General features: G+C 41.0%; 1 protein-coding gene across 1 annotated transcript in view; it reads right to left on the bottom strand.

The window, feature by feature from the left end:
- LOC144827650 (TRPM8 channel-associated factor homolog) overlaps positions 1-13,697 on the bottom strand; it is a 340,419-nt gene that overhangs the window by 153,564 nt on the left and 173,158 nt on the right. Inside the window, exon 3 of the mRNA XM_078685891.1 lies at positions 4,550-4,644. Within this exon, the coding sequence (XP_078542017.1) occupies positions 4,550-4,644 (95 nt within the window). The remainder of the gene's footprint in view (positions 1-4,549; positions 4,645-13,697) is intronic.

Here is a 13,697-nt window from a genome sequence, read left to right as displayed (position 1 = left end):
CTTTTATAAACAAATTGCCCCTTACACTTGGCAGAAATGCTAAACGAAATCTTAAACATTTCTGATACGAATGGTATCGCAAGTGTATTTAAGACAATTTTTTCGGGACTGTTGACACCTTTCAAAGCAGTCCTGGGCATCTTTCCTAATTTTGTACATTCAATCTTTGGCGGCCTTCCACTCCTGTTGGGACTCGTAGCAGGCATTTTATTTTTGATACTCCTGCTTCGTTATGGCGAGCCATGTCACAGACAAGACTCCAGCAACAATGGAAGAAACGATCCTAGCTATACGCTATCGGGAACGCATAACTAAAGTCCTTGGATTAGCCCGGCTAAGAGATCTGAATATGACCTGGTTTCTTTCATTCAGACCCATCTGGCAGAACTGTATCTTACCTGTGTTAAGATGTATGCTGTGCGGAGAAGAATGCGTGTTAGACGTCTGTCTCACACTACAATCAGAAGTACCTTTGGATACAGATACTTTGCTAAGTCCAGTAAAGGCTCATGCATCGTGTTGTCCCCAGCGTTTACCCATCCTGATGACGGCATTCGTCCTTTGGCGGCATGTACCGATAAAAGACAACATGCGAATAACATCATCTTTAGCAGAGGAGACCGAGTGCTCACATGCCAGATGAGGAAAAGAAAATCTAATGCTCTATTTGAATCAGAACCTTTTAAAGTGGTTTCTATCAAGAGAGATGTGGTGACTGCCCAGCGCCCGCACTTTCGGCGTTTGACTCCTTGTTCAGCAAATCTACGTGTTGAAGGAGAGACTGAGTCTGAAGTACCAGTGGCTAATTTTGCTTTGCATCAACACAGATACTGGCCAAACATGGTGACAGTTCCCAGTTTCCAGTTACAAGATCGGATCAAACAATTCAAGTGCCAAAAAGAGTGATTGAAGAGATTTAATTGTACATATATATACATACATATATATAGTTTTTGTAAATATTGGAATTTTTCAATTAACAGAGAGGGAGATGCAGCGTTTTGAGAGTAAGTAATGACTGACCCCGTTTATCTCCAAATGGACTCCGTAGAGCTATGACATGGGTGTTAGAGCGGAATGCAATGAAGGCTGATTTAGAATGATGAGTTTGTGTTTACACGCTGAAGAATAAAGACATGCAATACTAAGTTCCGTGTGTGGCGTAGTCATTGGCGGATACCCATCCTGGGGAAAGACGCTATATATACTTTGAAGGCAATTGTTTTATCTTAAACACAAAATCATTTGTGACAGTCTATCTCACCATGTGTGTAATGCAGTTTTAAAATAATGACATACATTCACAGTGCATTCTATCACAGGCTGGGACTATATTCACTCAAGTCACTATTCCTTACTGCATCTACCAGAATTTCTTTCTGTGATGCCATCTTCAGTGATTTAACGTTATGAAACCAATTGAGTTTCCCACCTGACTTCTTTAACTTGCATTCATTTTTAGGCCTCGTCTGAGACACTGAATGCGCAAGACATTTTGTTTACATACAGGCAGCTTAGAGCCCGTCCTTTGCTTACCACTAAACATTCTAGTGTGAAAATAAAAAGAAATGTGTAAATACATTTTTGCTTGTTTTTCCACTCCTATTGCACTTCTTTCTGTACCTTACTGTGTACATTGTGAAGAACATTACCATACCATATTACTGACAGGCCATACCATACCATGACATTCTATGCAATGACAGGTCATACCATCAAATAACATTCTATGCAATGAAAGGCCTTACCGTGCCATACTATAAACTGACAGGCCATACCATATTATACCATATTGTACCATGCCATGCCCTGCTATACCATACCATACCATACAATGACAAGCCATACTATATCATCCTATATATTGACAGGCCATACCACACCATACCATACCATACCATACCATATCATACCATACCATCCCATGCCATGCCATACAATAGTATTCATTGACATATCATACCATACTTTACAATGAGAAACTATACCATACCCTACCATACTATTCAATGATAGACCGCACCATACCATATCAATGACAGGCCATACCAATAACAGGCCATACCATACCATACATTGACAGACCATACCATACCATACCCTGCCGTACCATACCATACCATACACAATGACAGGTCGTACTATACCATATAATGACAGGCCATACCATACCATAATATACAATGACTGGCCATACCATACCATACCATACCATACCATACCATACCATACCATTTCATTCTATACAAAGGCAAGCCATTCCAACTATACCATACCATACCATACTATACTATGCATACTTGATGACTTAAAAAGATCAAGGGAGTTCGTCTTGTAACTGCATTACTGCACCTTAGAGCAGCCCATGCAACATAGTGTTTTCTGCTCTATTATTAAACTTACAGGTAACCACGAGGAAAGTGGCTTTTCACTGCATTGCTGCACCGTTAGAGGCTCCATGAGTAATACTGCATTATTATTCTTTATAAGAAGCATGAAGAAATTGGCTTTACTAATGCATCATTGCACCTCAAAAGAAACCCATCAGAGGGTATATTGTCTACGCTTAAATGAAACCATGTGGGAAGTAACTTTTCTCCTGCAAAAGCCGTGAAGAAAGTGGCCTTCTACTGAATTAAAACGAAAGAAAGCAGTAGAAATTGGCGTTTCTACTACATTATAACACAGTATAAAACGATAGGCTAGTAGCAGGATAGGATAGGGTAAGAGGATATGAAAGGAAAGGAAACACAAGTAAAGGAAAGGCTAAGGAAAAGGAAAAGGAAAAAGAAAGGAGGATAGGATAGGTTAGGATGAGGATAGGATAGGATAGGATAGGGTAGGGTAGGATAGGATAGGATAGGAAAGGAAAGGATACGATAGGAAAGGAAAGGAAAGGACAGGAGGATAGGATGGGATGGGATAGGATGGGATGTGTTGGGATGTGATGGGATGGAATAGCATAAGAGAAGAGGATAGGATAGGAAAGTTATGGTATAGTATGGTCTGTCATTGTATGATATGGTATGGTCTGTCATTGGTATGGTATGGATAGGATAGGACGGGATGGGATGGGATGGGATAAGATGTGATATGATAGGATATTTGTAACCCTGAGTGTTCTTAGACTGATGTGACACTTATCTATGTAAGATCCCTAAAAGGGTCAAATCCACCTGCATTGTTACCTGTTGTAAGATCAATGGGAGTGACCTCCGTGGGAGGAGTGCAGCTCGGAAAGGTTGGGTTGAAGGTCACTGCTCGTTTCACACATCTACGTGTGTTAACACATGGGGGCATACCTACTTCCTCATTTTCCTCTCATTTCCCTTGCTGTGGGCTTACCAGGTGACGAACTTCACCGGAGACAGAGGTGCAGAGAGCAGTTTCAGTGTGAATCCAATACTGGTGCAGGAGGAGGAAATATTAGAAGGAGCATCACTAGCGGAGAACGCTGACTGCCATGAGCTGGAGAATGCCAAGAGAGAATGTGGAGTCAACTATCTAAAGCAGGTGGAGCATCCCAGGGAAAGACCCGCCTCCATCCCATAGTAAATTCCAGTGAGAACGCAGGATGGTCCCGACCTGACCTCCATCAGTCCTGTCCATAGGTTCTGGGAAGGCGCAGCGGCAGTGCTCATTTGAACCCATATGAACCACCTACTCACCAGAGGGAAGACGCACGGAGATCTGATTGGGGACCCGAGGCCTTCAAATCTCCTTTCAAGTCCTTCCAAACACTTTTTATCCTTGGATGGTTGGACCCAATCATGATGCAAAGAGCAGTCAAAGGGGTTTCCTTGCTAGAAAGATCCGTTAACTTTTTCCTAAACGAGGATATTACTAAAGACTCCAATTGATATTCATTAGAAGTGGGGACTGTTAGCACTTGCAATATGGGCCCACCTTTATAAGGAAAATAAAGAAGGATAACTGACTGCATGCGAGGAATTTAAGAATGGAGATGATCTCAACGGGGGATTGTATGCAATAATCTCTAAAGCCTCAGAGTCATCCTGAGAAAAATCACAATATGCCAAATGTTTATAGAGACAAAAAGAGTGCCCTGGTGTTAGGATAAAAGCAAACAACTGAGCTTTGAGAAGAGCAAGGGTTTCCATTTTTTCCAAACGGCATGGTAGTTCAGTTCAAGACAAAGTTAATTTGGTAATTAGAACCATTGCCTGGTAGGTAAGAAAAGGAACCTGGCACACGTCCACGCCCTCTGGATCTTTGGAACAAAGAGAAATCTAGCATAATAGCATAATAGGTTTTTAAAGTTCTGTGTGGTGGGTTCTGTCAATCTGCAGGGCACACTTACAGTCTATTAACCATCACCTTCTATTACCCATCACCTTCCCTATAGGCCAAACTACAACCAATACCCCTGTCAACCATGCACACCAGTACCCGATTTACACTGTGGCCTTGTGAGGGGTGTGAAGCACTATATAAATGATACAGCACAATAATAATACTTTCAAAGGATGCTTTAAAGCAAGAAATCGATGATAGATGGAAATGTATCTTTTTTCGTTTAAACGCCTACCTGAAGGCCGACATTCACGGCAGCATCAGGAAAGACAATAGTTGCTGATTTTCCTGGGGCCAGATAAAGACCAGTACTTCTCCAGGTCTGGGATCCTGCAAGAAATCAACCATCCACTTGAAATTCTAGCTATTTCCACAGCACGTGCAAAGCGGCTTGAAGTACGCATATCCCAGGGGTCACAGTTTTATGGTTTGCATAGCTGATCAAAGACAAAACAATAGGACCCCTGTGAAACCTTAGCAAACAGTGGTTAAATTAAGGCATCAGACTCCAAAACGATTCTTGTCTTCCAAGGTAACAGCTCATTGATTCACCCTTATCAATAACAAGGTTCAGCCATTTACCAGAGAATTATAGGGCACATCTGATATTAAAACAACATAAACCATTACCGTGAAATTGACAAATCTGACATTGAGGATCTGCAGTCCAGGATCATATGGTGAAACGAGTCAACACACCCCTACTCACCTGCACAGTGAAATGAGATGTATCTTTTCTCTGGAGTAATATGTTGAGCTTCTTTGCACTACAGACTGTGTGTTTCTACAGTGATTCAACCAACATCCACAAAGCTGTAAATCTAGTAGAAAACACCTTTGTTTGCACAATGATTGATCAGGTAAGAATGGACCCGCAGCTCTCTTTGTGATGTGCAAGGAAGAAACTATCCAAAAACAAGAATGCTCCTGCTAGGATCATTCTGCACCTCTAGACAGGCACAATTGTGTTAAGCTCCATCCCTCCTTAATTCCCTGAAGAAAACTGCAATGCACCTTTTCCAGAAACATCTTTTCTGAAAGTAACGAGAATTATTACCTCCTTTCTGAAAAATACCCTCAATAGACATAAGTAAATGGTGCTGTGTTCCTCTTGTAATTTTACAGCTAAACGTGCCCTATATAAATAACATACATATACATTCATACATACATGCATACTTGCAGGCAAGGCAGACCTCCCCGTCATGGCTTGGTCTATGTCAATGATGTTCCTTCTCTGGAGCTCTTCTCTTATAAACTGAACCATCCATCACTCATTGGATATTGAGCGGTATCACACCTGCTCATATGCCTAAGCCGCAAAGAACATGTAACACAAGCTCTCAGGGCAAGCTTCTCCTTCCAGTTGTGGGCCCTGTAAATTTCAAAGCATTCGGCTTGACGAACAGAAGTTACGCAGAATTGACTAAGGTTCCTGATGATTGTCAATGATGCTTCCATCAGGTGTCTCCCTACTAACCAGCAACACAAACATTCTGTTTGAGCTGTGAAAATTGTATGAAGAGTGTAAGTTCATTCAACTTTCTTGTCGCCCAACCATGGAACACACTTCTCATCCACATCCTGGCCACTGGTACTCATCTGGCGTACCACAAGTGGACTTCATCACCACTTCGGATCCGGTAGAGATCTTTAGCCCTAGCTATCAGCAAACGTGATTGCACTTTAGTGCTCTCCTTGATCCTAGGCAAGATGTGGCGCTCTCACTGACTGGACGAGTACATGATGTTATAATAACTATTCTCCGCATTGTGTTGTTATGTCGCTTTTTGCGTATGTTGTTGTTTTATGTTCTATTGTTTACTTTAGAGATGACAACAAATGCTGCTACATTTTCAGGCAAACCCAGCTCATGCCTTTAAAGCTTTTGTGACATGCAGCTATTTATAACTATCTAAGGTGGTAAAATGGTGCAGCTCCTGCTCTTCAACTACTTAAGACACTAGTCAGCTCAAAACTAAGTCTGGGCGGTGAACTCCGCTCTGCTCACAGAGTTTGCAGAGTTTCTGCACTTAGCGTACGCAAAGCTCGCAGAGTTCTGAAAAACTGCGCTTCACATAGCAGAGCTGAGTTTTTTCTTCACTTGCGCTAGTCAACATCATGTTGGCGAGCACGAGCTAGGAAAATTCACCTTCTGGCGAGATTATTCAACGCGGGCAGTCAGATTTCTCAATGCGAGTGGCCGTGTATGCTCTTGACCGCTCACATTGAGAAACCGCCCGTTCGCATTGAGAAAGCGGCTGCTCGGGTAGAAAATCTACTTGTGTCGCAGAAAGAAAGCAGCACCCGCTTGCGCTGTACATGGTGCCGTTCGCGATAATTTCACACCGCGGACAAACACCCTGCGCTGAAAATACCACGAACAGCATTTTTTCTAACTTCCTCCGGCGCTTGCGGATGTCTTTGTAGCGCTACAGATTTTCTTTTGTACTTTACAGAGTTCCGTTTAGTGGAACTCTGCGAACTCCACCCAGGTTTACTAAAAACTTTGGTAGAGTCTATGTTTTAACATGGCTCTCCCTGTGCTCACTTTACATGACAGGGCCCAGCCTCTGAAATAGCGTGCCAGCCCTGTTTGTAACACATGCTATCGTAGTAGAAAGTCTTGACCACAGATTTAACATATTGTCCATGTTTCTGGCAATGTATCACATCTTAGCCCACAAGTAGAATTTTCTATTCTATTTATGTTCTTTGTTTAGAGTATTGTTTTCCAGGAGGCATTTTGGTGTTATGAAAAAGAAAAACATCACTACACAGATTATTGCAGATGAAGCCATGATGTCAGAGCCTCGCTAAAATTCTAAAGGTATGCAGGTTTAGGAAGGTTCCCATAGGATCTCATTCCATAAACAAGCTGCTAGTATAGAAGAGCTTCAAGCCATGCTTGTATGCAAAATTATCAAGAACCAAAATATCTACCTGCAACAATATCACGTGCAGAATATTACCACTCAGTGCTTAATTTGTAAAAAAAATAAGTGCCAGGGCCCTCGTCAGGAGACTACTGCAACTTGCACCACACATTACCCCTGGAGAACTGCCAATAATAGTACCAACAAAACTACTATCACACTCCTATAAGTGTGACAGTTCACACTATTCCAGGCCCCCAAAGCTATAAGAATGGCTTAGGTGGCAGATTGTAGGCATTTTCAATCTATATTGAAATAATAACCAACTGTTGTTGTGTTAATCTTTAAATTAGACAGACAGTGCCACCATGTGGCAGACTGTCACAATCACCAGTGTTGACAATTAAGTGCGATTGCTGAACTTTGAAACCACCGCCTCAAATCAAGCACTCCCACCACTATATCATCAGGGTAAGTATATGTGCGTAGTTATAGATTTACTATATTTACCTCCACATCTACATAACCATAATATTTACATATCGTCAAGCTACATAGATGTGTATTTAAGATTAGTAAAGATACACTCACCTATATTTACATAGCTTAACAAAACAGTAGTTATTGATATTCTGCATTAAGTATTGTTGCAGGTAGATGTTAAAAGCTCAATATTGTGGTTCAATACTGTTGTCGATTACCCATCTGCATCTTTGCTGCAATGTGGAATTGCCGGGCACATCAAGTGTTTGGGTCACAGCTATCGCCCAGGAAAATATTGATGTAAGAACGACCAAGTTGTAGTGGTGAAACTGTTTGTGAACAAGGCATGGAGCCTTTAACTTAAACAGCTTAGAGACAGGGCGCTAAGACAATGCAGCCAGAGCCGGATCAGGGCTGCTGCATTGTGTATCACCTCTAGCTTTTGAATCGAAGATTGGGGATCCCTAGATAGTGTGTGCTACAATAGTCAAGTCCAGATAGAATAAAGGCACTCAGGGTAGGACTAAGACATAAACCAGGCCCAGGCACCAAGATAAAAGTGGCCCACATTAGTAAATTAGAAAGCAAAAAATGGGGCCTCTGTTTGTATATTGGGACAGTTTTGAACTTTTAAAGATAGGTATAATTGTTTTGCAATGTAGGAATGACTGCATGGATTGGAGCTTGCTGCAGGAAATGGTTGTTACACTATTGGGATAAAACAGTAAAAACTGGTCCCGTAGACCATAATACGGAGGTATGGGTCACGCACTCCTCTCTGTGCATAAGGTCAACTGGTTGTGGTGTGCTTCAAAGATATCACCCCCTGACAAAGAAGGTGTGGAAATCACTAATGGTTAGTGACACCTAGGGTAGGTGTCAACTCTTCGAGCACAACCTGAATGAAACAAACGGGTTTCTTTGGAAAGTTCTTCAACAATCACAAAAAATTAATTAAACCAAAATTGTGTTCATCTTCTTCGTCATGTTTAATTCACATGAGTCTTTTTTCAATAATCATGAAATTCATTTCACATAACAATCCACGTTCATTGTGTGTATGACGATTTCATTTCCCTTTCCCAATGCATTTCGGACACCTGGTCCTTCATCAGGGGAATCCTAAAAGAACAGTAATGATATAATCTAAGTGTGATCCACCGAGTAACAATAAATGCAAAAATATGCTGCCTTAACTATAAAAATATCTAATGAAAAATAACAAAATGTGAACCTCACGTGCAAAGATATAAAAACACCCGAAATGTGTGTTGCCCAAAAGATCAGCGTATGTGTATTACAACTAAAACGAGCATGCTAGCGTGGCTGCAAGGGTGTGGACCAACCAAGATCAACCGAAAGTTGCGGCAACAAGGTGATATAAAAGTGCAATTAATCTCCGTGCACTGATAGTCACAAACCCATTATCTACCCATATAACACCGTAGGTAACGTGAAGCGCATAGCGCGGTTGATAAAAACTTACAGAAAAGGTGAAGCAAGATCGCGTGTCCTGCTCAATGCGCCCTTCGCCATCTAGTGTGAACCCGGCGTGCAATACATACGGAAGTAGGTTAGAGGAAGACAGTGCGCATAGAAAGATAACTACGGTTGTGGCGGCCATGTTGAAGTGGTGGCAAAAACCCAAATACACGAATAGGTATTCCAAACAGAAATATATAACAATATCACAGGACAAAATGTTAAATCCAAAGTATGATTAAACGCCAAATGAAGTATCACATATAACTGAAAATAATATATAAATTAATAAAAAAGGGAGAAAAGGTGCAACAATAAACAAATATACTCAGACATAAAGGTCAGCATCAAAACATGTGTAGAAACAGTGCAGGTCAACTCTACAGATAGCATTGAAATTCCATCCGATCATTGAGACCGGATGGTTTCATAGACGGAAGAAATTTAATCCAATGGTTTTCACGCTGCAGTAGAAAATTGTTATTGTCTCTGTCGTCTCGCTTTTTGACCACTTCTACAGCAGCGAACCGCAGCTGACTGATGTTGTGTCTGCAATCCTTAAAATGTAGAGCCAAGTTGGATTTCATATTAGCTGTTCTTATGTTGCTTTTATGTTCATTAATTCTTACTTTCAATTTGCGAGTGGTTTTGCCAGTATATAGCAACCCACACGGGCATTTGATAATGTACACAACATTTTCAGTGTCACATGTAGCATTCAATTTCAATTTAACATCAGTTCCCTTCATTGGATGTTTGATCACAGGACCTTTGATCATGTTATTACAGTTCTGACAATTAAGGCACGGTTGATTCCCTTTATATTTGACCGTAGATGTCGGTTTCGGATGCTTGATGAGTTCCTTGAGATTGTTACCTCTCTTATAAGCAAACAAGGGTTGTTCAGAAAAGATTCCATTGAAGTCTTGTTCTCGACTGATGATTGGCCAATGTTTCAAGATTGCAGTTTTGTATGCCCTTGAGGCCTCAGAGTATTTGGATACGACAACAGGTCTTTTCATCTTGTCATGAGGTTGTGTCACCAATGCATCTTGTCGTTCAATTTTGTCGCAGCGTTCTTTGGCGTGAGACAAAATGGTCTGAGGGTATCCTCTTTTCACAAAGCGTGCCAACATGTTGGATGCTTGTTCTTCATATCTGGTAGTGTCAGATGCAATCCGTTTAACACGGAGGAGTTGTGAAAACGGTAGATGGTTTTTTAGCGATCTTTGATGATAAGAACTGTAGTGAAGAGTGTTATTTTTATCAGTATTCTTCCTGAACAGATCAGTCTCTAAATGGTCCTGGAATCTTGTCATTCTCACATCCAGAAATGTAATGGATTGCTGGTTGATTTCTGAGGTAAATTGTATTCTATCATTGATGTGATTCAACTCTGCTACTGCTTTGTCCAGAGAGTCATGCTCTCCTCTCCATAAAACGAAAATGTCATCTATGTATCGCAAGAATGTCATGGCATGCGTAGTCCAAGGTGTCTGATTCAAGATGTGGTTTTCCTCAAAGTAAATCATAAATGCATTGGCATAGACAGGTGCAGCACAATTGCCCATGGAAGTCCCGGACAACTGTGCATAGAATTGATCGTCCCAAGAGAAATAACTCTGATAAAGAGTGAAATGCATCAGTTGCATCAGAAATATCTGCATGTCATGTGATAAGTCAGAGTTAAGTAGAATATTCTCAATCGCTTCCATCCCAAGATCATGAGGGATGCTTGTATAAAGAGATTTGACGTCTATAGAGCATAGCCATATAGTCTCATCTTCACCAAATCTGATGTCATTTATTTTCTGCAAAAAATGTGTGGTGTCCCTTATGTACGTACGGGATTGTTGGATCAACGGTTGAAGATACCTGTCAATAAATTTGCCAGTCTTCTCATGAATGCTGCCACGTGTGGACACTATGGGTCTGAATGGAGGTTGGGTGATGCTCTTGTGGACCTTCGGCAGCATATACATGCTTGGTGTGCTGGGATTGACAGGAGTGAGAAAATTCTTGGTTTTAGCATTTATGGTTCCATTTTCCATAGCCATAGTAAGAATGTTCATGAGTACTTCACCGTATTGACTGGTAGGGTTGCAATGGATGAGATCATAGGTGTTTTTATCTGACAAATGCTCTCGAACTTGATCCTCATAAAATGAGGTGTCCATGAGGACTAACGCACCCCCTTTGTCAGCAGTTTGATATGTAATGTCAACTCTGTTGGCTAAATTGTTAAGCAATGAGTATTCCTTTTTCGTTAAATTCTGATGTTTTGTCTTTCTGTTAAAATTGATGCCACTGATGTCGTTCTTAACCAGGTTCTCAAAAATGTCAAAGGACTTATGACTGATTGGTGCCATAAAAGTACTTCTCGTTCGTAATCCTCTCAATTGGTCTTCAGTATCGATGTTTTGAGGAGGTGATACATTCTCAAAAAAATGTCTTAAACGTAAATTACGCATAAACTTAAATAGACTGACCTCAAGCTCTAATTCGTTTGTATGGCTGGTAGGGATGAATGAAGTCCCTTTTTGTAGGACATTGACTTCCTTGTCAGATAGAGTGTATGATGAAATGTTAATCACTAAGTTATCTTCTTCTTCGGTTTTTCTATCCTCTGGGTCAACGTTGTGCTTCGCACTTCTCTGTCCCCCTCTTTCTCTTTTTCCTTTTCTTTTGGCCTGGCTCCTCCTGGGTCGTCTCTTTCTCCCGGGCCTTCCACTAAAAAAGGAACCGCAGAGCGAGTCGAAGATTCAGTACTGGTTGATGGTTTCTGTAAATTGGCGCGCCGTTGTTCATTTCGCGAATCCTCTTCAGAGGATGATGTCTCAGTTGCAGTGTTGGTGTTGTCCCTTGGTGGTCTGTTTTGATGTCTCCTCGCATAAACCTCAGCCCAAGAATATACTTCTCCCAGCTTGTAGTCTATAGTATCTCTACGATACTTGCGTAGTTTTCGTTTGTTTATCTCCCTGGTATGTTTATCCAATTGAATGGTAATGTCCTCCAATATCTTGGACCAGTCTTCCTTGGATAGCATGTCACTGAGTTCTTGTTTGCATTGTTGTATGTCTTTGTTAAGTTCCTCCAAAGCTCTAGATAGTTCATCCACTATCTATAAAATTAAATCTAAAGAGCATTTGTTTAAGATGGCGTACCATCTTTCCACGAATTTAGAGCTGTTCCTGCATAAGAGTGGCTTAAGCGGGACACGGAGCCCCCTTGGAATACGTTGAGCCCGATGGTAACATATCAACGTACTGGCATGAAGCCTTTGGCTAATTTCCTTCTTTGAAAAGTAGAGTAACTGTTTCAAACAGCTTTCTTTGTTTCTGGTAGATCCTTGCGGGCTATCCACCTCGGGGATCAGAGCATAGATTTTATCAACATCATCAATGTTAAAAGCAAAGGTGTCAGCTTTGAGGTCGGTTAATGCTGTGATGTCATCATATGCCATTTTGAAAATCCGAAGTAAAGTTGATGTGGGGTGCAGTGGCCCTGGTCAGGGTCAAAATAATACGGAGGTATGGGTCACGCACTCCTCTCTGTGCATAAGGTCAACTGGTTGTGGTGTGCTTCAAAGATATCACCCCCTGACAAAGAAGGTGTGGAAATCACTAATGGTTAGTGACACCTAGGGTAGGTGTCAACTCTTCGAGCACAACCTGAATGAAACAAACGGGTTTCTTTGGAAAGTTCTTCAACAATCACAAAAAATTAATTAAACCAAAATTGTGTTCATCTTCTTCGTCATGTTTAATTCACATGAGTCTTTTTTCAATAATCATGAAATTCATTTCACATAACAATCCACGTTCATTGTGTGTATGACGATTTCATTTCCCTTTCCCAATGCATTTCGGACACCTGGTCCTTCATCAGGGGAATCCTAAAAGAACAGTAATGATATAATCTAAGTGTGATCCACCGAGTAACAATAAATGCAAAAATATGCTGCCTTAACTATAAAAATATCTAATGAAAAATAACAAAATGTGAACCTCACGTGCAAAGATATAAAAACACCCGAAATGTGTGTTGCCCAAAAGATCAGCGTATGTGTATTACAACTAAAACGAGCATGCTAGCGTGGCTGCAAGGGTGTGGACCAACCAAGATCAACCGAAAGTTGCGGCAACAAGGTGATATAAAAGTGCAATTAATCTCCGTGCACTGATAGTCACAAACCCATTATCTACCCATATAACACCGTAGGTAACGTGAAGCGCATAGCGCGGTTGATAAAAACTTACAGAAAAGGTGAAGCAAGATCGCGTGTCCTGCTCAATGCGCCCTTCGCCATCTAGTGTGAACCCGGCGTGCAATACATACGGAAGTAGGTTAGAGGAAGACAGTGCGCATAGAAAGAGAACTACGGTTGAAGTGGTGGCAAAAACCCAAATACACGAATAGGTATTCCAAACAGAAATATATAACAATATCACAGGACAAAATGTTAAATCCAAAGTATGATTAAACGCCAAATGAAGTATCACATATAACTGAAAATAATATATAAATTAATAAAAAAGGGAG

This window comes from Lissotriton helveticus, chromosome 4_1 (assembly GCF_964261635.1).
Source record: "Lissotriton helveticus chromosome 4_1, aLisHel1.1, whole genome shotgun sequence".
NCBI lineage: Eukaryota > Metazoa > Chordata > Amphibia > Caudata > Salamandridae > Lissotriton > Lissotriton helveticus.
The sequence above is the reverse complement of the archived record's forward strand: the minus strand, read 5'-3'. Positions and strand labels throughout refer to the sequence as shown.